Below are 27,523 nucleotides of genomic sequence, written 5' to 3' on the forward strand. Positions count from 1 at the left end.
GTCAGCACAGAGCCTGATGTGGAGCTCAAAATCATGAACCGTGAGATCATGACCTGAGCCGAAGTCGGATGCTTAACCGACTGAGCCACCTGGGCACCTCTCCAAGAAGCCTTTCTTGACCCCACCAGCCTGGGCTGGGTGAAGTACTCATTCTTTGTATCCTCCTCCTAGCCCTTTGCACATGCCTCTCTGTACTTATTTCAGAGCTTGCCACTTTGTCTTGAAATAGTGTGAGTTACTACCTGTCTTCCTCACCAGACTGTAGGCTTTTCAAGGGCATGGGCCATGGTCTTATTCATCTTTTTATCCATAGTTCTGATTATATAGTAGGTGCTCAATAAAAATGTGTTTCTGAACTTCCTTCTCTTTCTGCCATTCACTGCTCATCATTCCACCAGATTCCTCCCACTCTCCTCCTCTCTGGAATGTAGCAGAGTAGTTCAGAGTATGGACTCTGGAGCCATATTGCCTGGGAACAAATCCTGGTTCTTCCAGAAACTAGCTGTGCGACCTTGGGTGAGTTATGTAAACTTTCTGTGCCTGAGGTCCCTCATCTTTAAAATGGGTAAAATAACAGCACTTACCTCAGAAAGTTGTTTTGAGAATTAAGTAAATCACTATATGTAAAGCACTTACTTAGAACAGTGTTTAACACACAGCTATTATCATATCTAGTTATTGTTCATTGTTTTTCCGTGATCCACCTTTCTCCTACCAGCTCTATAGTCTTCTGCTCTATTCCTTCCATTAAGCTGAAATTTCTTATCCTCTTGTGTTCTTACCTGCGTAATTATCACATTGATGAGAATGATTTAAAAACCACTGTTTACTGCTGTAGAGCAGAGTGTTTTTAGAGTCACTGGTATCCCTTACCTTGCTTTGATCATCATAATACTGAAAAATGTAGAAACCATGGTCAGGGGAGTATGTGTGGTTCAGTTCATGCTGCTTCTGAACCTAAAGCTAGAACTCAGTAGTGTAATAAGCTCTTTAGAGGCACCTGGGTGACTGAGTTGGTTCAGTGACAGACTCTTGATTTCAGCTCAGGTCATGGTCTCACAGTTTGTGAGTTCAAGCCCAGCTTTGGACTCTGCACTGAGAGTGCAGAGCCTACTTGGGATCCTCTCTCTCCTCTCTCTCTCTCTCTGCTCCTGCCCTGCCCTGCTCACTCTCTAAATAAATAAATAAATAAATAAATAAATAAATAAATAAATAAATAACTTTTAAAAAAAAGTGAATAACCTATATAGGGCTCTTTCCACATCTTGCCTTGGTATTAGAGGGAGTTGAAAGAATGAAGTGCTAGGTCTAGGGCATTATAAAATGCCACAATTCCTGACAAGTGAGTTGATCCTGAATCTAATATGTGTAGAAATTGCTTACCCAGAATCCTTTCTGTGTTTACTCCTAGTCTCTGTCATTTAAACATAGTTTTATGACTTTACTATCATAGCTTGGATAAAATTTTATATTCTCTTCCTCTTTTTTTTTTTTTTTTTTTTTGATGCAAAAAAGGTGATTTTATTAAAGCACAAGGACAGGACCCATGGGCGGGAAGAGCTCTCTACTGCAAGTGTGGAGGTGACCCTTTTATAGAGTCTGGGAAAGATAAAGTCAAGAGGAAGTTTCCAAAGAGACTTTCACATGCTAAAGACTTACTGGAAGCCTAGCTATTGTCAAGCTAAAGTTGTTTATCTCTTTAGCAAAGCATTATCATTAAGACCGGAGGGAGTTCCTAGACTTTTGGCCATTGATGGGATTGCCTTTTTGTTGTAAACTGGTAGAGACTATTTGTTTTTTGTCCTTTCCTGTTTTGGGATAGCTGGGAGTGTCCAAGGACTATCATACATGTCCTACCTGGGGGGGTGGGGGGTTGCTGTTAGCCTGTACTTTACCCCCAGCTTACCCCATGCTCCCCACTGAAAAATTTTGACCCTTAAATCTTTAAGGTTGTTGAAAGTGGAAGGTCTCATCTTCTGTAGCTTCTTCCTGCTGAGTAGGGGTGTAGAAATGTCCCTACCTATAAGGGTCAATATTGTTCAGTTGGGGAAGGTATAGGGGAGTTACAAAAGACAGAGGCAGCTGAATCCAAGGTGGACAATGTGTATGAACCTTCCTGAGTAGAAAGGATCATCTGTTGGCTTGAAGTTATTGCAGTGATGGAGTCTTAGCACCAGGCAGAGAGACATGGCAGAAAACAGCAAAACATGATTAGAATAACTAGAAAGATTAGCCCAAATAAAAGTCCTTTGGTAGTTGACAAAAATCCTCCAGTCCAGAAATTTAACCAATCATTAAAGGAAAGAGAGGGATCGTTTCCAGCACCAATTCAAGTATTCATGTCAGTTAGAAATCCGGAAATATTTTTGTGGTCATCTGGAATGTATACACAGCATTTTGTTTTTATGAGAGTACAAGTTTCACCTTGTGCAGCAGTTAAGACATCTAATACTATTCTATTTGGTAGAACTGCTCTATGCATAATGTTATTGAGAGTCATTGAAGGCTTTAACTGTGTAACAGGTGGTGTTTAACCATCATATAGACTCTGTTTTGTTTAGTAAGCAATTAGTCAATCAATAAAAGGTACTTTTATAGAAACAAGAAAAATACAGGTTAATGGTTAGAGCAAATTACAAACCCAGTGTTTACCAGTGCTACCAGTGAGATTTTTAGATGTCAGGCTTGAAGCATCCTCCAATGGGAGTGGGAACAGGCAGCAGGAATCAGATGGGTTTTTCTGATTTGTAATTCAGATGTCTCTTGTGATCCTTTTGAATGGCCCATTTTAAGAAGGAATTGTTAGTATAAATTGGGGAAAGGAGAATGAAAAAGAAAGGTACAACCATCCTAAGAGAAGTTTGAGCAAAAGTTTGAGGTCTTCCATGGGTTTACAAGAACAAGAAGGCACATTAGTTTGCTCATTGGTTTTCTGAAGGAGGTACGGGTTTTATTTTAGATATAGGAGCCCGTAAAGAGTGCCCCTCTAATTTTACATCAGTGGGAGTATATGATATGACCCCGTAGGGGACCTTTTATTTTGGAGTTAAATTCCCTACTGTATTGGACTTTCAATTTACCAGGTCTCCTGGGTTTATATGGATGGGGTGGGTTTCTAGTAAATGTCAGATCAGGTTTAGGGAGACTATGGTTTGCATATCCACTTAAGAGATTTATGAATTGACCTGGATAATTCAAGTGAATAACTTAATAAAGTGAATAATTTAATAAAGGACTATAGTCTTTATCTATTGATAGGTCTACAGGGAGAAAAGTCTTTTCATACAATCTTTGGGGAATCCATCCCATTTTCCAGTTGTTTGGATAATCATATGCCCCTGGGGTTTTGTTATTATCACCACAGAATAACAAGCAAGAAGATTGTCCATACCTGTGGTATTATGACAATTTTTCTGAAGTTTACCTCAAGTTGTCTAGTTTAGGCAAACAACATTTAAGACGATCAGAACTAGAATTTAACATTCATAAAGGTGTGTTATTGAAACCTGCTATTGAAACCTCTAAAAACCCTCATTTCCAAAGACAGCCAAATGGAAACCAATTTGTTTGTAGAACAAGTCCAGTTTTAACAAACTTGGCCTACTTATTTACAGAAGTTCAGCAAGAACAGTTATTGATCATATATATCTTTTAAATTTTACTTTGCTGGAACTTTTTAGAAGGAATCTCCAGATTGAACTTTTTAGTAGCCTCTCCAGGCCAGAAGCCAAGCCAAGTACTTGCTGTCAGACATGCCTGCAACACCTGTAGATTTGGGCGAATTCCTCTTCACAAGGTGCCGAAGATATCCCGAGGTTCCTGCACCTGCCAGGAAGTGACATTCTTTACTCACCTGGTTAGGCTGCTGGGAACTTAGCCAAGGAGCTTTATGGCTCCATGTGTCATAAAGTCAACCTTAGTTCCTTTTAACTGTATGGTCATAACTGAGTCTATGCATGTCTCTCGAATATGACATTCCAGTTAAAGCCTTGGTAAAATTACCAATATTTCCAATGGTGTCCGGTTCCAAGGAGAACAGATTCTCACTGAACTTATGTAGCAGTGAGACATACACATGGAGATGGGACACCAAGGCTTTTCTTTACAGGAAGCAGTTTTATTTGTGCCAGCACAGGCTCAGCGGGCTAAGACCCAAAAGGCTGAGCCCTGAGCACCGTGGGGGGCAGGAGAGGGTCGCCTTTTGTACAATTTTTGCTCCTTTGTCTCCCGCATATGGTAACCTACAGTCTGAATGGGCGGTCTATGTTACCGAGTCGTGAGGAATGTTGCGCACGTGCACATAGCCAGGTTGCCTTCTCTTGTCTTGAGGTTTTCACCACATTCCTTAGGGAGGGGCTCTACCACACTTAGGCAAACAAGTATGATGGCCACAGAAGAAAGAATGCTCACTGAGAACTTTTGAATTTGAGAGGGTTTAGGTAGAGAGAAAAGTTAAATACTTTGTACACAAATAAATACTTTATGACATTTCTGTATAGCACAGATATCTTGAGAAAGTTTCCTTAATCTGGAAGAGCAAATGTTAGAGAACCAGCAATACTTCAAAACAAGAGCTGCAAAACGATAACCATCTTTTTCAGTTCATTTAGTCCCATGTTACTAATTCTTGTTCTGTTTCAATGCAACTTTTTAGTTCTGAAAATTCTTACCCATCTTAATATTAATCTTAAAGATGTCAAATGCCTGTATGTGTCCTAAAAGTTCTTTGTATAAGTCTCCTTGAAGATGAAACATGTTTTCTTATATGCTTCCAGAACAAATAACTATAAATGACAAAATCTCAGAAACGGACATTGGTAACAATCTAATATGAGAGTTCATTAAGATGCAATTGACAGGGGCGCCTGGGTGGCTCAGTTGGTTGAACGTCCGACTTCAGCTCGGGTCATGATCTCGCCGTCTCTGAGTTCGAGCCCGGAGCCTGTTTCGGATTCTGTGTCTCCCTCTCTCTCTGACCCTTCCCCGTTCATGCTCTGTCTCTCTCTGTCTCAAAAAAATAAATATACGTTAAAAAAAATTTTTTTTAATTAAAAAAAAGATGGAATTGACAAGGAAATTCGGTTATCTTTGTGACACATAACACTTCAATAATCGGCATAGCCAAGTGCCGACCTTATTACCAAAACATATTAAAACATCAGGATTTGCATTTATATTGGAGCATTTACCCATGCATTTACCCATGCACTTACCCGTGCAACACAACCTAAGGTTTACCATGAATGACAGTGTCTTCCAAGTAACTTCACATACCAAAAAAAGGCCTAACTGGTCAAAAAGACTTCATTTACAATTTAAATCTTGGGAAGTTTGTTAAAACCTTAGAAAGTTACAGAGCACAACCTAAACAGGATTACTGCTCATTACAAATTTTATTTATTCATTTAACCAAGGTGGCACTGAGAGATTCCAAAGGCAAATATATAGGGTTATATAGTTGTTAGCAGAACTTAGCTCCTTTCACATTGAGAAGTTTTAACTTGAAGTAATCAAAGACTTGATAAAGAGGAAACCCAAAGCTTTGGTTTTCTCCGGCAGACCAGAGAGAAAAATTTTGCATATTATTTTTTTATCAAGAGCAGATCAACAATCCAAGAAAACTTTTGTGTTTTGAGCAGAGAGAAAAGCAGAATTTTAACCTTATACCAGTGTACTTTTAAAATCCATTCGTGGGGCACCTGGGTGGCGCAGTTGGTTAAGCGTCTGACTTCAGCCAGGTCACGATCTTGCGGTCTGTGAGTTTGAGCCCCGCATCAGGCTCTGGGCTGATGGCTCGGAGCCTGGAGCCTGTTTCCAATTCTGTGTCTCCCTCTCTCTCTGCCCCTCCCCTGTTCATGTTCTGTCTCTCTGTCCCAAAAATAAATAAACGTTGAAAAAAATAAAATAAAATAAAATCCATTCGTTGCAACCTTTGTGCATCCTAACCACACATGAAATTCCTTTCCAGAGATTTTCCTTCACGAACCTTCTACAACTTTCCTTTGCCATCAGATTTTGTTCCAAACCATTTCTCTCCAAACAGCCCTTCTCATTTAGGACAAAATTACTTTCTTCTACCTTCCACAAAAATGTATTTCCATTCCTTATATTCTTCTTATACATTTCCTACATTTTTACATACCGAGTTGTTTCCCTTATTTCCATTAGTATAAACTACATTCAGCAGAATTTTAACTCTTAGAAACCTTAGTTTCCAGTGAAAACTTAGTAGTAACCAATTGTGAACTGTTACCAGAATTCTTTAGATGGCAAATTTATGAACCACTTAAGCACAAGCATGTTTGCCGACAGACCCAAATAGCCTTAGTTTCTCTGCAATAAGAAGTCAAAGCGCAAACCTAATTAATGTTTTAGCATTCCATTCTATTTGGAAAAGACCTAGATGTCCAATGAATTCTATCCCGTTCATTATACAATCGAAACTTTAATGTTTCAGGTTACCAAAGACTTTGAAAGCTGTCTTAACAATTACTGCTGAAAGGGGCGCCTGGGTGGCGCAGTCGGTTAAGCGTCCGACTTCAGCCAGGTCACGATCTCGCGGTCCGTGAGTTCGAGCCCCGCGTCAGGCTCTGGGCTGATGGCTCAGAGCCTGGAGCCTGTTTCCGATTCTTTGTCTCCCTCTCTCTCTGCCCCTCCCCCGTTCATGCTCTGTCTCTCTCTGTCCCAAAAATAAACGTTGAAAAAAAAAATAAAAAAAAAAAAAAAACAATTACTGCTGAAAACTTCAAGACAGACAAAATTAACCATTATTTTAAGTCATCTTTTTGCTAACAAATTGCAGAGGTAACCTGAGCTTATTTGACCTTCAGCAAACCCAGATAGAATAAAAAAAAAGGTTTATATTTAATGCTGATAAACAGGTTTATCTCAAACCAGCAAACTTAAATTAGTTTAACTACCAAAAATGTTACCCCTGCATCCACTTAAAAGTCAATCAATTTGTTCCCCGTCTTTAGTTTTTACCTGGAACATCAGCGGGGAATATGAAGTGGGGAGTCCAAGGGGGTGTCCTTTACTCCTTGACTTAGAGGGTGGGAGGAGGAGCCAATGGTGCCTGAGGCACCAATGATGGTATAGGAACCAGTTGTGCAGGCTGCACCCAAGGTGGTGCGGAAATAGGAGGAGGGAGAGGGGAAGGCTGAAGAGGTGAGGTTCTACCCAGAGGCCTGAAGGCAGATAAAATTCCAGAGAGCAGAGAGAGAGAGAGAGAGAGAGAGAGGTCTACTTGGTCCTAAAGCCTGTCCACTTGGACAGATGAGCAGGCACCAGGTTTTTTGTTTTGTTTTGTTTTGTTTTGTTTCCAAAGTGGAAATATGGAGTCCATGTCAGGTAGGAGAAGGCAGACATTTGTTTCCCTGAAACAAATGGAGTTTCGGCAGCTGCTTGGGAATATTCCTTAAAGTCCCCGTCCCTAGGTAGACTAACCACAGTTAGTTCCAATTATAGCCATTAACCCAGGAAATGAATGAAGGAGAGGCCCTCACATCTATTAGCAGGAGAACAGAGAGAGAGTCAAGTGACCCTTCATTAGGGATGGCCTGGGTTTCCTCCAGCAACTTAGTTCTATCAGGAGGAGACCTGTTTAGACATCCAGTATGTCAGGAGGGAGTTTACTAACCAAACACATGTAGGCAAATACATTCTGTAAGAGGACTTTTCCTCTGGGTCCTGATTTAGAGCCGTGAATGCCTGGACCTAGGGTACCTCTATCCATTTGCCAGATTTCCTGCAGAAGAGATCTAACGGCTAGATCCTAGTAAGGCCATGCAGTGTTATGGGAGATCAGTCCTTTCCTAAGTTTTGCGATGCAAATTGTCTCCACTGGATTGAAAAGGCATCTCAAGGGAGGATCCCTGAGAACTGAAGAGGAGCTCCCATGTTCCTCCTTCCTAGAGAGAGAAGGAGAGAAGGTCCATTACCACGGAGATCCACCACCTCATCACCCACACCCCCCCCCCCGACTCCCCACTCCCAGTTGGCGTCCCACACGCAGGATGTGTCAGAGGTTCCTGGTGTTAAAGTGACCTGAGGCATCCCTCGAACAAAGTTGCTATGATCACTGACTGACCAGCCAACTAAGGGCCCCCGAAGGAAGGATGCTAGGGTCCCTCCCTCCCTCCCCCGGCTTCCCCATTGCATCCTAGACTACAGATGGGTGCTGACGTATGGACTGAGTTTGCCTTGTCAAAAAGGCTGAGAAGAAACTGCCATTTTTAACCCAAGGAAAATACTGGAAAAGTTTTACAAGGGGGAATTAGCCAATTTTGTAATGTAAGTAGCAGTTAGTAGAAGACGTTGACAGAAAACAGTAAAGATAGAAATCTATCATGATCTAAGCGACATTCCAACACATATAGGCTTTACAGCCAGCTTCCCTGGGAAATGGTCCCCAGTTGGGTTTTAATTCAATTGAGTACTGGTTTCGGCTGGCTCCTAGTAGGGGTCTCCTGGCCAGAGGCGGCTACACCAGAGATTTGGAGGGGAATTACATTAGACCAATGAGGAGGAAACCTCACACTGGAGTCTTAAGATCGGTGGCCGTCCTGGTGACTTAGGTGGCTGTCCCGTGCCCAAGACAGACAACTTTGTATAAGGACAGGAATAAAGAGAGGGCATCAAGCTTCTGGGTCTTACTACCATTCCCGCCAGGGTACTAACTTTCAGCCAAAAGGCAGGCTTTTTCCTCCCCGTAGAGTAGCCACAGCTAGAGGATTGCAACCTAAGCAATCGACATGAAAGTGTTCCAATTTGACCACATTCCTTGAAAAGCCCCTGAAATGAGAGTAAAGGAAGAAAAGAAAAGGTACTCATCAAGTTTGCACCAAGGCTCAGAGTCCAGATGAAAAGACTCAAAGCTCCCATGTAAGGGCACCAAAATGATGGGATTCTTACCACATGTAATCTTTTGTGTCCAACTTCTTTTGCTCAACATATTCTATGATTTTTGATGCTCACGTATAGTCATAAATATTTGTCATTTTATCTTAAAATTTTTTGCTGGCTGTGAGGCTGGCTATTCTTCCATGTTATTTTCCCCTTGCCTTTGGGACAGTGGATCCTGACCCTAGCTGCATGTGCCTGGGCACCAGCATAGATTTAGTTAGATCAGAAGCAGTGGGGATAGGGCTTAGGGATCAATGTTTTTATAAAAGCTTCCTCATGCGATTCTGATGTGCCATCCGGTGTTAAAAAACACAGATTTAGGAAAGAAAATGGAAGGAACTGTCAAAACTCGAAGTTCATTTTTGTTTTCATTCCCCTGATCCCAGTCCTGACCTTTATGGACCATGCCTAATTTTTCCATGTTTTCCCAACCACTCTTCCAGAGGAACAAATTCCTTGCCTTTTTGAAAGAAAAATAATGGAAAAGTCCATCTGGTTTTACTCGAACATAAACAAAAAGTTGTCCCTAAATTTTAAAACATGAGTATTGTGCTGCCTCATAGATCTAGTAGTTAATAAAACCAAAAATAAACTTAGAAAATGCATGTGCTCTTCAGGCAAGTTGGCCAACAGAGCTTCTGACCAAAGCAGAAAGTGTGCCAAACAGCCAGCCAGCAATGGCGAGGGAAGGCTCCAGCCTCTCACCAGCTGTACTGCGTCAACATACTCTTCAAACCATGCATAACACTACAGGAAGAAGCCTGAGTATCAGGCAGTAGGAGCTAGTTAGGTCAACCCTAATCCACTCACTTAATGGAACTTCATTCCACTGTAAAAGATGGGCGCCCTGAAGGTGAGACAGCAGCATGAGGAAATGCTTACAATATAATAAATGAAAAGGGCATAGGATAAAAATTTTAATATAGGTAAGATTTAAGGAAAAGATGCTTATAAAAAGACTAGAAGGAAATACAACCACTATTTTAATACTAATCGTATTGGGAGTTGGGTTTTCTTCCCAAATTTTCTATAGCTTATCATCTTACTTTAAAAAATAAATTAATTTCTGGGGCGCCTGAGTGGCTCCAGTGGGTGTCTGACTTCGGCTCAGGTCATAGTCTCACAGTTTATGAGTTCAGGCCCCGCATCAGGCTCTGTGCTGGCAGCTCGGAGCCTGGAGCCTGCTTCGGATTCTATGTCTCCCTCTCCCTCTGCCCTACCCCTGCTGGTACTCTTTCCCTCTCTCTCTTTCGAAAATAAATAAAACATTAAAAACAATTTTTAATAAAAAAATTTCTTTTTTTAAATGTTTATTTATTTATTTTGAGAGAGAGAGAGTGAAAAGAGAGAGAGTAGGGGAGGATCAGAGAGAGAGGGAGAGAATCCCCAACTCCGCTAACAACACAGAGCCCGAACTGGGGCTTGAGCTTTAAGCTCGACACTGACAGTGTGGATCCCTCCCCCTCTCTCTCTCTGCCCCTCCCCTGCACCCGCTCTCTTTTTCAAAAATAATGAACTAAAAAAAAAAAAAAAAAAAAAAAAAAAAAAAAAAGGACATAATTTACAAGGCTGTATGACTCTCTTGGAGTAGCTCTTCCATCACAGTTTGATTAGAGTTAGCATCTAGATAACTCTGTTTTGCTCCTCCCCTCCAGCTGGTTCCTAGTACTTGTACAAAACAAAATATCAAACCCACACATATTTGGTCAATTTATGACAAGGAAGCAAAGAATATATAGTGGGGAAGAGACAGTCTCTTCAATAAACAGCGTTGTGGAAACTGGATGGTTACATGCCAAAGAATGAAGCTGGACCACTCTCTTATACCATACACAAAATTTTACTCAAAAAATGGATTAAAGACTTGAATGTAAGACCTGAAATGTAAGCCTACAGTTAACACAATATTCAATGGTGAAATGCTGAAAGCTTTCTCTAGTAGATCAGAAGATATAAACTTTCTGTTATAAAACAAATAAATCATGGAGATGTAATGTATAGCATGGTGACCAGAGTTAGTATTGTATTGCATCTTTGAAAGCTGCTAAGAGAGTAAATCTTAAAAGCTCTCATCACAAGAAGAAAAGTTTCTATATATGGTGACAGATGTTAGACTGTAGTGATCGTTTTGCAATATACACAAATATCAACTCATTATGTTACACAGCTAAAACTAATATAATGTCAATTATGCCTCAATTTAAAAAATAATGAAATTTAATTTCATTTGTAAAAATTAAAAAATAAATTTCTTACTGGAGAAATCAGCAACATCTGGTTTGCTTGGCTTTGCTGGCATTATAGCATTAGGGTAGAGTGGGAGATCACAGGCTCTAAGGTCAGATTCTTCTTTGTACAAGTAACTTCCTTCTGGGTCAGGAGTCTCAAGAGCACCCTTAGGTTTGTGATTCATTCAGACTCACAGAACTCAGAAAAGCTGTTATACTCATGGTTATGGTATATTACAGTGAAAGAATACAGATTAAAATCAGCAGAGGAGAAAGACACATAGGATAGAGTCCAGGAGAGACAGGATGCAAGCCTGTTGTCCTCTCCCAGTGGAGTAGAACGGACAGTACATAATCCTACCAGCAATGATGTGTGACAACACGTATGAAGGTTTCCCAACCAGGGAAACTCACCTGAGCCTTGACATCCAGAGATTTTTATCGGGGGTCAGTCTCATCAGCATGGAGTGCCCCAGTGATTACCGTTAACTACTCAGTCTCCAGACTCCCAAACCCCCAAGGTGAAACTGACACAGCATGGCCCAGGGCCCTAGGAGAACAAAAATGCACTCACCATAAACCATATTGGGTTTTTTTTTTTTTTTTGAAATGTTTATTTATCCTTGAGAGAGCACAAGCAGGGGAAAGACAGAGAGAGGGGGACAGAGGATCCTGAGTAGACTCCGTGCTGACAGCATAGAGCCCGATGCGGGGCTCAAACTCATGAACCGCGAGATCATGACCTAAGCCGCAGTCAGATGCTCAACCGACTGATCCACCCGGGTGCCCCGATCGTATTGTTAACATAAAATATTGGTGTAGTCCAAGGCCACAGGTATACAAAGATGTTATTATCGAGCAGGATATTCCAAGGCCTTAGAGAGCTAGTCAAGGAATGTGAAGGGTTTGGATACCTCAGTTCCACTGAGTAAACTCTACTGCCCAGCCTCCACGTCCTGATTCATAGAGAAGGGGATTGGCTGCACAGCTTTGCTTTAAAATCAAATGAGATGGGGCGCCTGGGTGGCGCAGTCGGTTAAGCGTCCGACTTCAGCCAGGTCACGATCTCGCGGTCCGTGAGTTCGAGCCCCGCGTCAGGCTCTGGGCTGATGGCTCGGAGCCTGGAGCCTGTTTCCGATTCTGTGTCTCCCTCTCTCTCTGCCCCTCCCCTGTTCATGCTCTGTCTCTCTCTGTCCCCCACAAAAAAAAAAAAAAAAAAAAAAAAAAAAAAAAAAGAAAAAAAAAAATAAAATCAAATAAAATGAGGTGTGTGAAAAGCCTGGAGCACAGGTTTTTAGTTAGCTGGTAGTTCCCTTCTGTCAGGGCTTCCCCCAGTTTAAGTATCAGAGGTAAGATCAGACAGTTGACATGTGCAAACTGCTCAGCACCGTAGGCCTAAATGACTGTGCCCTCAAGTGTCTACAGTACCCAGAGTGGATTCCTCATTCCTTAAACACTTTCTGTTTCAGTTAAAAAGGCATTACCCAAATGTCTAGGCATTCAGGGAAATCAGGGGGCTACAGAGACCATTAGAATAGTTTCTTCTTGTTTGGAGTAGTTGTGGTTTTTTGTTTTTTTGTTTTTTAAGCTATCAGGATGTAATTAACCACAAATAAAAATAAAGTGAAACAAAAGAAACCAAAAACTCGACATCGATTTAGACCAAAATTTTCTCTTACATAACAAGAAATCTGGAGGAAGGTGATTGTTGGGGTAGCTTTAGCTGCTCAGTAGTGTCGTGAAGGCCCAGGCTCTTTCCTTCCTTTCCCTCTGCCATGCTTGGTGGGTCAGCACCTTTGTCTTTAGGCTTGTCACATCATGGTTACAAGGTGGTGACTGTAGGGGCAGGTGGCGCAAGCTCAGCAGGAGGCCAGCCAGCGCAGAGAGGGCTGGTTTCTGAAGTTTCTGGAAGTGCCCAGCAAGCATACCTTTGTCACAGGTCCATCCCTGTAGCCACACACACACACACACACACACACACACCCCTGGGACCCACCCACCTTTCTTGAGATCAAGAGCCCTCTGTGGGCACCTAAATGAAATCTGGGTTTTGCCAGCAGGAGAGAAGAAAGGCTCTAGGTACACTTAGTCCGCCACAAGTAGTCTGTTTATGATGAAGTGGAAGTGGTGAGGGATCCCTCCCAAATATGCCCAGGGCTTTCTCTCAAGCTTTAGGCTGCATTAGAATCCCCAGAAGCGTTGCTAAAACACAGATCCACTCCCAGAGTTTACTATTCTGCGGTTCCGGGAGAGAGCCCTAGGCTTTGCACCTTCGAACAAGTTCCCAGGCGATGCGGATGTTGCTGGTCACAACGCAGCTTGGGGAACACTGCTGTAGGCTGAGAAAACCTGGTTTAGGAACGTTAGCTACAGCAGTGCTTCTCAGTGAGCAGTGGTTTGCCTCCCAGGGCAAGGGAACATTTTGCAATGTCTGGAGACATTGGTACGACTGGCATCAAGTGGGTAGAGGCCAAGGATTCTACAAAGCACAGGAGAGCCCTCCACAACAAAGACTTATCTGGCACAAGATGCCAATGGGGCAAAGGTCAAGAAACCCTGGTGTGGAGTGATTTTGTGTTATCAGACCTAATAGGTTCAAAGTAAAACTTCTCCTCAATTTTTCATTAGAAGAAGCACTTTCTGAATAACAATGTTCTTACTTGGAAAGCACAGCCATTCTCAAAGAGGTTTGCCTAGTGGTGGCATTGAGGTATTAATCTGTTTTCTTGTTTGCTCGGATTAGGTGTTATAGTAGCTGGAAACGATCATTTAGATTTTTGTTCTTTAAAAAAAACCCAACAGGTTTATTGATATAATTAATATACCGTATAGTTCACCCACTTAAAGTGTACAATTGAATGGCTTTTAGTTGTGCATCCATCACCACAATCAATTTTAAAACATTTCACACCCCCCAAAGAAGCCTTTTAGCTGTTGTCCACCATCCTCAGTTTCCCTCCCCACCCCTAGCCCTGGGCGACAAGGAATCCTCTATTTGCCTGTTCTGTACATTACATATAAATGGAATAATATAATATGTGGTCGTTTGTGACTGACTCTTTTCACTCAGCATAATGCTTTCAAGGTTCATCCATAGTGTCACATGGATCAGTACTTCATTGCTTTTTGAGGCAGATTCGTGTTCCATTGTACAGATATCCCATATTTTATTTATCCATTCTTCAGGTGATGGTCTTTGGGTTGTTTCTACCTTTTGGCTATTGTGAATGGTGCTAGTATGAATATTCATATACAGGTTTTTGTGTGGACATATGTTTTCACTTCTCTTGGAGAAATACCTAGGAGTGGAATTGCTGGGTCATATGGCTCTATGTTTAACCATTTGAGCCAGGCTTTCTCCAAAGAGGCTGCCATTCCTACCAGCAGTGTTTGAGAGTTCCAATATCTCTACATCTTTGCTAGCACCTGCTATTATCTTTCTTTTTCATTTTAGCCATCCTAGTGGGTGTGAAGTAGTATCTCCTTGTAGCTTTGACTTGCGTTTCTTTAATGCCTAATGACGTTGAACGTCTTTTCATGTGCTTATTGGCGTTAAGTTCAACTTATGTCAGAATCAGAGTTAGAGTCTTGAGCAGAAACCTACAGAGAACTGGCCTGCAGAAGTTCAGACTTGGGGCAAGGATCGAGAGCAGACTCAGTTATCAGAGGCTGAAGTGGGTTATATCACTGTCCACAGGTATAGCCAAGAACTAGAAACTTAAATTAACAGCTGACTCCATGGAGCAGGATTCAGAATTAGATGTCAGGGGTCAGAAGTCAAGGAGTGTTTCCTGAGTTGGGGATGACTAAAGCTGGTGTTATTTAAGAGGTTATCCTTGGTCCATTCCCCTATTTGGGGGCAAGAAGTCCTGCAGGAGTGAGGCAGGACGAATATCCACGTCTGGTGGCAGGCTTCGACAGAGCAAAAAGAGGACACCCGAGAGAGGCGCACACACACGAGGAGGCAACATAAACTTCCACAGTGCTCAGCTGGGCTTCTATTTAAATTTACTTTGGGGGCGCCTGGCTGGCTCAGTCAGTTGAGCTTCCAACTCTTGATTTCAGCTCAGATCATGATCTCATGGTTTGTGGGATTGAGCCCCGCATTGGGCTCCGTGCTGTTAGTGGAGCTTGGGATCTTCTGTCTCTCTGTCCCTCCCCTGTTCACACACACACACACACACACACACTCTCTCTCTCTCTCTCTCTCTCTCAAAATAAAGAAACAAACTCAAAAAATAAACTAAACTAAAATAAGAATAAACTAGTAAATAAGCAAACAAATAAATAAATAAATAGAAATTTACTTTTACAGAGACTTCAATGAGAAACATCACCACCACAAAGTCAAGCTTGGCCGAGTCAAGAACCTTTTACTTCAGGAAGTAGAGCTGCGAGAAAAGAGAATTGAGCATTTGGAAAATGAAGTCAGAATCCTGCAGCACCAAGTGGAAAAGGTGGGCAGAAGCAAAGAGCTCCCCAAGTTGTCGCTGCTCAACCCATTCGGGAGAGCGCGCTTGGGCTGCAATCCACCCGGTGGCCCCTTTGCAGCCCAGGTTTTCACTTCTTTACACCTTCTTTTTTTTTTTTTTCAACGTTTATTTATTTTTGGGACAGAGAGAGACAGACCATGAACGGGGGAGGGGCAGAGAGAGAGGGAGACACAGAATCGGAAACAGGCTCCAGGCTCTGAGCCATCAGCCCAGAGCCCGACGCGGGGCTCAAACTCACGGACCGCGAGATCGTGACCTGGCTGAAGTCGGACGCTTAACCGACTGCGCCACCCAGGCGCCCCTCTTTACACCTTCTTTTGATGTGAGTCATCCTTTAAGACCTGCCAGAAAGGATGTAAGACTCGTGGGGATGCTGAACCGAATCAGACGCTGAAAATAGCCCGCACTTCCAACTCTGGAGCAGTGTCTGGTCTTCTCTGACATACCCTTCCGAACCACACTCAGTAACTCATTCCTACTCCACGTTGCCCTCATCATGCCTCGAACTCCTGTCGGTCTTAAATGGCAGTGAAAATATGTGACCTCTATTCCTTTAGCATTCCTTGTGGGGTGTCTCCAAGCCTTTTTCTAAATATCCGTGGTTTCTTTATCCCTGTCCCGTTGCCCCTGTGACTTACTGGTAAGCGAGAAGACGATGAGGCAGATGGCACGGTATTGACTGCAGAATGGTCTTGAGATCATCAAACGACACAAATTCAAAATGGAGAGCGGCTGACGAGGCCAGTCATGCTTTCCCTTCTTGAGATTCCCTAGCCCATTTCAGAATTTTGAAAACTCTGTCCTCACTCCTAAAATACTCATAGCTATGCACGTGCCAAGGATTCCAGAAGAATTCATGCAATTTCAGTCATTCCACGGGCTGTTATGGGATGGTGAAGAATTCTAGACTACACACATGAGACATTTTTGGATTATAACAGATGGGTCACCAATGTTGGATTCTTAATTAAAAAAAATCCTCCTGATACTCTACACTATAGTGAGGGAGAAAAATAAGCTGGATTCTGCAGTATCCTTTTATCTGGGCACTACATCGCCAAACTTTCAAAGACTCAGATCTAGGTTAGATTCACAACTAGGAAAGGTATGCAGAAGAAAGGAGCAATCCTGGCTCATGGGCCCACCAGAAATATTCTGCATTATTACTTTCTTGTACTGCCTGCCTTCCACTTCTAGTGTTACATGACAGAAACAACCCCCCTCCTTTCAGCAGGCATCTTCTCTTTCTCCCTGACTGTACCGGGTTAAATAACGTCCTCCACAAAGTCGTGTCTATCCAGAACCTCAGAGTGGGATATGATTTGGAAATAAGGTCTTTGCAGGTGGGATTTGTTAAGATGAGGTCATAGTGGATTCGAGTTGGCCCTAAATCAAGGCCCGAAATCCAGTATGTCTGATGGCCCTATGAGAAGAGCAGACACACATAGACACGTGCAGGGGAAGACGGATGATGGATGCAGCTCCATCAGGGAGCACCAGGGAGGGCTTGCCAACACCAGAAACTGAGAGAGAGGCGTGGAGCCCCCAGAAGGAACTAACTCACCCAACACCCCAATTTTAGACGTGTGGCCTCCAGGAATGTGAGAAAATCAGTTCCTCTTGTTTTAAGCCATCCAGTTTGTGGTTCTTTGCTACAGCAGTCCTGGAAACCTGACATATCTACCCAGAGAGTGGCAGGTCTCCAGGAAGTACACTGGAGGAGGCAAGTAAGCAGAGGCTAAGGAAGAGCAGTTTACCCTTTTCTCACTGCCCTTGAAGGGGGGCTGTGGACTCTGGCCTTAAACAGACTTGGATGCAAAATCTAGCCCTGCCACTTAATAGTTCTGTGACCTTGCACAAGCCTCTGGGTATCCTTTCCTCATCTGTAAAATGGCATTGCTAGTACCCATCTCACAAGGCTTTTTGTGCAGTTAAAATATGAAATGCCCGTACCTGACACATACAACTTTCCATAGATATTACTTTCTTCTCTTTTGTGTGTAAGCTCTCCTAGAAACATGTTAACTGGTAGATGCACAGTTCACAAGAGAAATTGTTAATGGAGTAGGAAATACTTAGCCTAGAGAAGACTGATGTGAGATCTTCTAATGCCACAGTGGTACAAACCTGGAGGTCCTGACTTTACTTAGTTTAGCGTCTGTGGATCAGAGCCATGAGCATAAAAAAGCTGGGCTCCCTTTCCAAGCACCAAATGTCCAGAAAGTAGTGCCACTTTTTTGGGCTTTGTTCCTTCAGCCTTCTCTTTATAGGGTGAGCCAACTGAGTCTCCTGACTATTGTAAACGTCCAAACCAGAGTTCTCCAAATATTTTATCCTTTTATTAGAGAATGTGTCCTGATTTTCTGGCTACAAAAAAAAAAAAATAAAATAAAAAATAAAAAATAGGGTATTTCCAAAGGGCAGGGTGTCAGTAGCCTTCTCCCTCCAGTTTCCTTTCTAATCCAGTTGTAACTGTGGAGTATTATCTGTGGGATGGCTTCTTCTCAATCCTTACCAAAAATGTATTTAAATAAGAGTAGGCAAGATTACTGTTAGACATTGAAGGGTCCTGGATGCAGGACTTTAAAACCTGGAGTGGTTTGTTTCAGAACATAATGTAGTATCCTTTCCTATAATTCTTAAATAATAGATGGAGTCTTTTCTGAATGATCTATATTAGTGTCTTTCTTAAAAGCAAGAAAGTTGCCCCTCTTAACTCCATGATTCACACCTGCCAGCAGCTCAATATTCTTCTCCTACCCCAACTCACTCCCGCCATCAGCACATGGGCACAAACACAGAAGGGTGAGGGCACTTAACACTGACAGTCATTAGTGACATGAGGAGGGCAGTTCTACACTTTTGAGCTTCTAGAGTCCTCCCCAACAGTGACATTTATTAATATCTACTGACTCTTTCAGTATAAGAAGTTTAGTATTGTTTTCACAAGACACCCTCCTTTCTCACTTTAGCTATAGCTTCACTAACTGTTGCTTTCAGGGAAAATTATTGGTAGAAAATGAAACATGGTGTTAAGATGGAAGTCTCTTCTGCATGATCACTATACGGATATTCTCAGTAGCCAGCTTACCTGCTTGATTTGCCAAGCCAACTGAGATCCTGACACTGGTTGCCAAGTGAGGGGACTAAATGTCCATCTTCTTGCCTTTGCTTTAAGAAGACTATCACCACAATGCAGATGGAGATGTATTATATGAAAAAATGTCAAACTGGAGCTTCAGGGAATTCAGTTGTATTTGTTAGTGATTTGATACCTATGGTATTAGAATAAATATGAGAAGCTTGGGAACTTATTGAAGTTGAGGTCTCAGATATTTTTAAATGTTAACCCAGAAGAATGATTAATTACTCAAAAAAAAAAATACATGACAAAAAAATAACCAAAATAAACAGAAGAACTCTCTAGCTGACAATGTCAGCAAACAGGTGAAAAACAGACCAGGGGGCAGGAGAGGAAAAGTCAACAAGGGAAATTTGCTGTCAACTTTGTAATTCTTTCTCCTGCTGTGGTAACAAGGGGCTTTATTATCTCTAGGAGAAGGCATTCCAGGACAAGATCATTGCTCAAAATGATATACTGCTCCTAGAGAAAAGGAACCTTCTGGAAAAACTCACAGAGCAAGAAGAATTAATCAAGAGCAATAAAGGGGTAACATCTTCAGTCCAGAACAAGTAGGTGCAGTCCTGACTGAGGAGCCAATGAACTCTATAAAGGTGTTCCTCCCTCCACAAAGAGATTGCTCCAGAGACTATCCCTTGAGTTTGCAGCCTATCTCATAACTTGCTCTGCTGTCTGCTGTTTCCAGTAGTTTATGCAAAAGTTGTGAAAATAAAGAGAAAAAGATCACGGAGGAGGCGGGTCGGCCATTAAATTTTTTTTTTTTAATGTTTACTTATTTTTGAGACAGAGACAGAGCATGAACGGGGGAGGGTCAGAGAGAGAGGGAGACACAGAATCCGAAGCAGGCTCCAGGCTCTGAGCCGTCAGCACAGAGCCCGACGCGGGGCTCGAACTCACGGACCGCGAGATCATGACCTGAGCCGAAGTCGGACGCTTAACCGACTGAGCCACCCAGGCGCCCCGGGTTGGCCATTTAGATGGGCTTTCTCACTTAGGCATTGCCTGACTGAGGGCCTAGCTATGCTAATTCTGGCCTGTCACTTTGTGTTTTAACACTCATTTGTATCATTTGATACCTATGGAATCAAGAGAGATCGAGAGAGGAACAGGCTCATACTAGTGACTTAAATTCATTAAACCCATAGGATACCCAGTGTATTAACCTGTAATGAGAAGTATCCACAGCAAAGATAAATTCACATATTAGCCAGCCCAAGCCCTCTCTCCTCTATAGGAAACTTCAATTATAATCAAAGTTTTCTTGGAGCACAGAATTAGGGCAAAGAGAGTGGGTTGCACTTAACAGATAGTGTCACCAATAATAACTGTAATGAGAGCACCGGGGTGGCTCAGTCCTTAAGCATCTGACTTTGGCTCAGGGCATGATCTCACGGTTCATGAGTTTGAGTCCCACACTGGGTGAACTTGAGCCCTGCTTCGGGTAAAACACAAGCCCTGGGTAAGCCCCGCTTCCCTCCACCCCCCACCTCTCTCTCTGCCCCCTTGCTCACTTGTGCCCTCTCTCTCTCTCAAAAACAAAACAAAACAAAACAAAACAAAACTATAATGATTAACATTTTTCAAGCACTCACTATGTGCTTGGCACTGTTCTAAACTCTCTCTCTCACCAATCCTCACGCTAATCCCAGGAGGGAGACACTGGGATTAGACTTATTTCATGGGTGAGAAAGCTAAGGTCCAGAGAGGCTCAGGAACTCAGACAGCCTAGTCACTGACAGAGCAGTGTGTGAACCCCAGTAGCTTGGCCCTAGAGCCCACAGCACCACAGTCTGTGGGGAGATCTGTTCAGCAGATTGGAACTCTCCTTTCTGCTGTTGGGGGCACCTGCTTCTCTGGGCAGACCTGGAGAGTCTCTGATTATCTTTTACTATCTATGTCTCCCCTTTTATGTACTCTAAATAATCCATGGCCCTTCTCAATCTACATCATTGATTTTGACATTCCCAATGCAACTGACTTGTTAGCTGTGCCTTAATATTAATGATATTTCCATATTGTCCTCCTGAAGGCACACTCTGGCCATCTGGATTGGATTTGTATGTTTTCCTTAGAGTAAGTTTCTTCTACAGGATGCTGCTTTCTTTTACAGATGAGAAAAACTGAAGCTCAGATTTGGTTTTTGTCAAGGGTCACACAGCAAGCAAATGGTAGAACCAGAACTCAAACACAAAACACAAAAAAATCTCTGATCAAAACTATGTTTTGATCATGTGTCCCAAATAAACCGTGGTCCTGGAAAATGAGCCTGGTATAGTGATTATACCAGGGCTTATATAACTTCTATAACTCGGGCTTAGAAGTCTGAAAGATCTGGATTGCATCTCAGCTCTCCGATTTTCTGGTTTTATGTTGCTTTTCTCTGAGCTTCAGTTTCCTCATATGTAAGATAGGCTCCATAACAACATCAATTTCATGGAGTTGTAAGGATGAATAAAATGAGCCAATACAGGGGCGCCTAGGTGGCTCAGTTGGTTAAGCGTCTGACTTCGGCTCAGGTCATGATCTCATGGTTCGTGGTTTCAAGCCCCACTTCGGGCTCTGTGCTGACAACTCAGAGCCTGGAGCCTACTTCTGATTCTGTGTCTCCCTCTCTCTGCCCTTCCCCTGCTCATACTCTGTCTCTCTCTCTCTCTCTCCAAAATAAATTAAAAAAAAAAAACATAAAAAAATTTAAAATAAAAAAAAATGAGCCAATATATGAACAGTTTTAAGTGTCTACTCTGTGGGTAGGTTATAGTGCCTAAGCGCATGGTAAGTACTTGGTAAATGGTTGCTGCTGCTGCTACCACTACTGCAGCTGTTACTACTACTACTACTACTACTACCACTACTACCACCACTACTGCTGCTACTGCTACTACTACCACTACTACTGCTACTGTTATTGGTGCTACTGCTGCTACTATTACTATTCCTGTTGCTGCTGCTGCTACTACAAAAGTAGAGGATGACTGTATGAGATCAGAACCAGATGCAGTCTGTGTAGCTACAATATTTGAAGGGATGCAGAGTCTCTTGTTTCAGTCCCACCCCTGAATAGGATCGTATCCTTTGTTAAGTTTCTCTGTTGCATACGGCATGTCTCTGTTCTCAATTTGTATTTAATGACTAGGTATAGGCCAGAAGCTTATTAATTTCGACTTCATCTTGGAACATGGTAGGAATTATTCTGCCAAAGTTGGTTCCAAAATCTGGGCAGTGGGCTAAGACCCAGAGCTAGTGGGAAGTGAGGACACAGTTTTGAGTTTTTAGTAATTAATAAATACTATGCATTATTATTATTTATAATAATACTATATTATTAGTTAGAAAGTAATAAATTGGTAAAAATACAGTAATTTTTAGTTATTCCTCTGATTTATCCCATTCTTAGAGTACTTCTCCTGGACAAAGAAAATAAGCATTTGCAGGAAACCAGTCTCTGGCTCAAACACCAGGTTGGCTTCTTAGAGAGTATCATAAGGAGCATCCAGATTCGCAGAGAAGAGGTAAGCTGGGTGCTGCTATGAGGGCCTTCATATGAAGCCTGGTTGCTAAGACTATTGTGTTCTCTCTTCCCTTCGTCTTCCTGTAGCTGTAGGCTGTACTTGGCCTCATGGTGGACTATGGCAAAGAGGCCCATTGGCTGCACCAGGGCAGCACACCCCGAGACTACTCTTGGCCAGCTTTGCTCTTCTTTGGGTCAGCTTTTATTAAATACTCTCATCCTATGTGATCCCAAAGCAATTTGTGCATGCTTCATAGCTTCTTCCTTAACACTGTATCATCATTGCCTATTTTGCTTCTCTATCTCATCCACTTAGCAGTGAGACCCTGGAGGGCAAGGATTGTATCTCGTATGTCATTGTATCTATAGGCAGGTGCTCCATAAACATTTCAGAGTGAATGAATATTAAATATTTTCACAGATATGCCTCATTCTCAACAACCCTGTTTGCCATGGATTGTTTTAGCCCTGTCTGAGAAATGAGCATATCTGAGACTCCTAGTGGTAAATGAAGCTAGTCTGGTCTGGCAAGGAGTCAAGCCTAAGGAGAACATCAGAGTCAGAGAAAGAAAGAGAGTCAGAGTCCGAGAAATTATGTTACAAAAATCCAAACAGACAAGTGGCCAAGTCCAGGCAGATGTGGCAAAGAGTATAAGTTCAGAGAAGGTCCAGAGTCTAGCTGGTGAATGTGTCAGCAAGAGGGACTTCAAGGAGCAGAGTTGCATTCTGAATCCAGGAGAGAGGCTGCTTTCTTTCTCCCCTGGCTTATATCACCTCCTAGATGTTTCATCCCAGGATACTTTATGTAGCTCCTGCCTGTTGGGTACTATTGCTATGGGCATAAGACCCACATCTGGTTTGCTCTAGGAAAGGTGATTATTTCCAAGCTATATGAGTTGTCTTGTAGATTTTTTTTTTTCAAAAGCAGAACTTCCAGAGGCGCTTCCAGATTTCAGCTCAGGTCACGATCCCAGGGTTGTGGGATTGAGCCCCGTGTCAGGCACTGCATTGAGTGTGGAGCTTGCTTAAGATTCTCTCTCTCCCCCCTCTGCCCCCTCCCCTGCTCTCTCTCTCTAAAATAAAACAGGACCAAAAAAACTATTTTTTTAAAAAAGGAGAACTGCCAGATTATATGGCTTAATTTCCAGTAGTTTATGTTTTTGCTTGAGCTACAACTATGCTCAACTGTCTAGTCATTCATGGGTGCCCGGCTGGCTCAATCAGAAGGGCATGTGACTGTTGATCTCAGGGTCGTGAGTTTGAGCCCCACGTTGGGTTTAGAGATTACTTAAATAAATAAATATTTTTAAAAAATTGTCTAGTCATTCACTATTTTACTTATTCATTCAACAAACATTGAGGAATATGAAGATAGACCCTGTTTCCAGAGGTCTTTAGTCTAGTAGAGAAGGGCAGAGACATACATGAATAAGCACTATAGTATTATATAGGTGGTGAGTTGGAGCCTTAATGGATATAGCTTTGATATCCACAATAGTATCCTCAAACAAAATAAATGTGACATGGGTCAGGATTACACTACATCGAGCTCAATGTTTCACATGTGACAAAAGTACCAACTTATAGCATCTTCATATCTGTTAAACAACCCCAAAATTGTTTTTAAATTTAGAATCTTAAGGATCTTCCAATTCAGCCCCCTCATTTTATACAGGAGGGAGAGAAAACTCAACGAGGTTAAATGATATGCCTGAGTCACACAGCAACTGCTGACATTTCTCATATCTCTTGATTCTCGGTAATTGAGTATCATGCTAAAAACAGACCAGCATATAGATCCTGAGATCAGATATATCCTAGATCTCTTCCTTCCTTGCAATACCTCAGAAGCTAAAGTGGTGAGAACTTGACCTTTGGTGAGTGCTTACTATGTGCCTGTTATTGCACTAAGCATTTTATGTATATTATCTCATTTAATCTACAACGTAGATTCCCATTTTCACAGCTGAGGAAAACTGAGCTCTAGAGAGGTGAAGTGACATCATTGCCCAGGGCACATAACTAAGAAGTAGAAGAGCACGGACTGAAAACAACTCTCTTCGGTACTTTGTTCTTTGTTCTTAGCTGCTATCTCATTATACCCTAAGTCTACTGTTTCCCTTTCAAGGGTATTGGGGTAACTAGGGACCTAGCCTTGTAAGAGACCATATTGCTTCCTGCATTGTAATTCCATCTTCTCTTCTGGATTATAAATATACTCCATGAGAGCAGGATCTATGTCCATCATGTTACCCTCTGCATCCCAAGCACTTAGCACTTGAGTTACAGCAACAACTTAATGCAGTCTTTCCTCCTAATCTGTCCTGCCCATGCCTCTAGACTAATCTTCATGAAGCACTACCTGCTTTCATAGTACTTCATCTCATAGAGTTTCAGAGACTTCCTTTGTCTATAAGACAAAGTTCATTCCTTCAGCAAATATTTATTAGACATATATAGGCATTATAATCCAATATAGAATATGGGCCTCATTCTGTTCCCTATATGGTCTAGATATGATGATGTATGAGATACAGTGTCTGCCCTCACAGAACTCAGCCCTAGTGAGAGTGACGCCAGATAGCTGGCAACTACCATACGTTGTGGCAAGTTCTATAATAGCAGTAGGCCCAGAATGCTGTGAAAGCAGAAAGAGCGATATCTAAACCTATCTGGGGTACTTAGGGAAGGCTTCCAGAGTTGTTGATGTCTGAGCCAGGAGAACTGAAGCCACGTAGGAAATGCCTTTCTGACATCAAACAAGCCTGATCAAATGAAACCAATCTCTTTATGGTTTCCCCCAAAGCTCTGAGGTGTCCTCCCTCTGGATCTTGTATTTCCCTTACTTGGGAAGACACATCCTACTTTCCTTCTTCCATCTTCCTGGCTTTTGTGTTTTGAAGTCCTACTGTTCCATTAATCTATAGCCAAAGTATATTTACAAAATACACTCTGAGCATATGACTCAAAACGATGCAATGGCTTCCCACAGTCTTCACAATAAAACCCAAATTTTCCAATGCAGTGTTTGTATCCTCCATGACCTTGCCTCTGTCATTCTTATCCATCTCATCGCATCTCATCCCTGGTTGGTTCCTCTCTCCACTCTGGGCTCCACATTGTCTGTGTCCCTGAATTCTATGGCATCAGCTTCAGGCTCTTCCAGGAAATCCCTCTCCCTCCACTGCCTTCTCCCACGCCTTTCTTCCCTCAGATTTTCTCTTGCCTTGTTCCAACTGTCTCTCAGAATGCAACCTAAATAGCTTCTTTTCCATAGAGCTTTTTCTGAATCCTCCCCTCCCAAAATCTGGCTTTGTGCCCTTGATAGGTTTTCTCATTGCACCTTATGTGCCAAATCCCAGCTCAGCATTTTACTAGCTGTGTGAAAAAGGGAAACCTTGTTCACCTTCTAGTTCCCTCATCTGGGAAATGAAGTAATGACACTCAAAGGTGACTGTTCCACATAAAAATCTGCATATGAATATTTATAGCAGCATTATTCATAATAGCCAAGAGGTATAAACAAGCCAAATGTCCATCAACTGATGGACACATAAAATGTGGTATATCCACACAACAGAATATCATTCAGCCATAAAAAGGAATGGCGTATTGATCCATCTTATAACACAGATGAGCTTTAAAGATATTATGTGAAATGAAAACAGCTGGTCACCAGAATAGGCAAATCTATAAACAAAGAAGTAGATGAGTAGTTGCCTAGGACTGAGGCATTGAGGGATAAGGGGGTATAGTTAAAGGGTATTAGGTTTATATTGGGAGCGATAAAAATGTTCTAAAATTGATTGTAATCATGGTTGTACAACCCTGTGAATATACTAAAAACAATTGAATTGTGTATTTAAAAAAAATTTTTTTTTTCGACGTTTATTTATTTTTGGGACAGAGAGAGACAGAGCATGAACGGGGGAGGGGCAGAGAGAGAGGGAGACACAGAATCGGAAACAGGCTCCAGGCTCTGAGCCATCAGCCCAGAGCCTGACGCGGGGCTCGAACTCACGGACCGCGAGATCGTGACCTGGCTGAAGTCGGACGCTTAACCGACTGCGCCACCCAGGCGCCCCGTGAATTGTGTATTTTAAATGAGTGAATTATATAGTGTGTGAATTATATCTTCATAAAGCTATTGTAAGAATGAATGAATGAATGAATTTCAGAGATGGCAACTGGGGATAAAGTAGGATAATTAGAATAATGTACATAAATTACCCAATGTAATAGTTGGCAAATAGATGGCCTTCAATAAATATAGCTTCTTTCTCCCAGTACACATACATTCACTTGCTTCAATATATATTGAATATTTACTGAGTTCCTCCCATTGTTAGGTATGTTCACGTTAATTTTCACAACCCTGGAAGATTAGGTATTGTTATTCTCTCATTTTAGATGTAGGAAACAAAACTCAGAGAGGTGACAAGACATATCAGAGTCTAATTAGTAGAGCCAGAATTCAAGCCTGGTCCTCTCAGTCTAGTAAAATTTCTTTTCTTTTTTTTTTAACATTTATTCATTTTTTTTTTTTTTTTTTTTTTTGAGAGACAGAGAGAGACAGAGCATGAGTAGGGGAGGGGCAGAGAGAGAGGGAGACACAGAATCCAAAGCCGGCTCCAGGCTCTGAGCTGTCAGCACAGAGCCCTACACGGGGCTCAAACTCACAGACTGTGAGATCATGACCTGAGCTGAAGTCGGACACTTAACTGACTGAGCCACCCAGGCGCCCCTAGTAAAATTTCTAATGCATTATAAATTTCTCTGAATGCTAGTTTTTTCCTCCTTATAAAAGCTTCTCATTTATTTCAACACAACCAAGAATTTCTTACAGGAACTAGTTGGCGTGCATCAAAGGTTAAACAGAGGTCCAAGTTTAGGGGAATCAATAAGCCTCCATAACTGTATGTAAAATTTGGTCTGTGTTGATTGGTTCCTGTGAGAAAGGGTATTTGGTTTGTTTGTTTGTTTTTAATTTTTTCTTTTTAAATTTTTTTTTTTTTACGTTTATTTTTGAGACAGAGAGAGACAGAGCATGAACGGGGGAGGGGCAGACAGAGAGGGAGACACAGAACCGGAAGCAGGCTCCAGAGTCTGAGCCATCAGCCCAGAGCCCGACGCGGGGCTCGAACTCACGGTCTGTGAGATCGTGACCTGAGCTGAAGTCGAACGCTTAACCGACTGTGCCACCCAGGTGCCCCTGTTTTTAATTTTTTTTAATGTTTATTTATTTTTG

At 42.1% G+C, this 27,523-nt stretch overlaps 1 protein-coding gene across 1 annotated transcript in view; it reads left to right on the forward strand.

Moving 5' to 3' along the window:
• The window catches only part of CCDC30 (coiled-coil domain containing 30), a 130,153-nt gene that overhangs the window by 99,997 nt on the left and 2,633 nt on the right, over positions 1 to 27,523 (forward strand). The window contains exons 21-24 of the mRNA XM_040455907.1: positions 13,346 to 13,466; positions 15,448 to 15,589; positions 19,182 to 19,318; positions 22,162 to 22,276. Coding sequence (XP_040311841.1) covers positions 13,346 to 13,466; positions 15,448 to 15,589; positions 19,182 to 19,318; positions 22,162 to 22,276 — 515 coding nt within the window. The remainder of the gene's footprint in view (positions 1 to 13,345; positions 13,467 to 15,447; positions 15,590 to 19,181; positions 19,319 to 22,161; positions 22,277 to 27,523) is intronic.

This window comes from Herpailurus yagouaroundi, unplaced genomic scaffold (assembly GCF_014898765.1).
Source record: "Herpailurus yagouaroundi ecotype Mexico unplaced genomic scaffold, PumYag 77, whole genome shotgun sequence".
Lineage (NCBI taxonomy): Eukaryota > Metazoa > Chordata > Mammalia > Carnivora > Felidae > Herpailurus > Herpailurus yagouaroundi.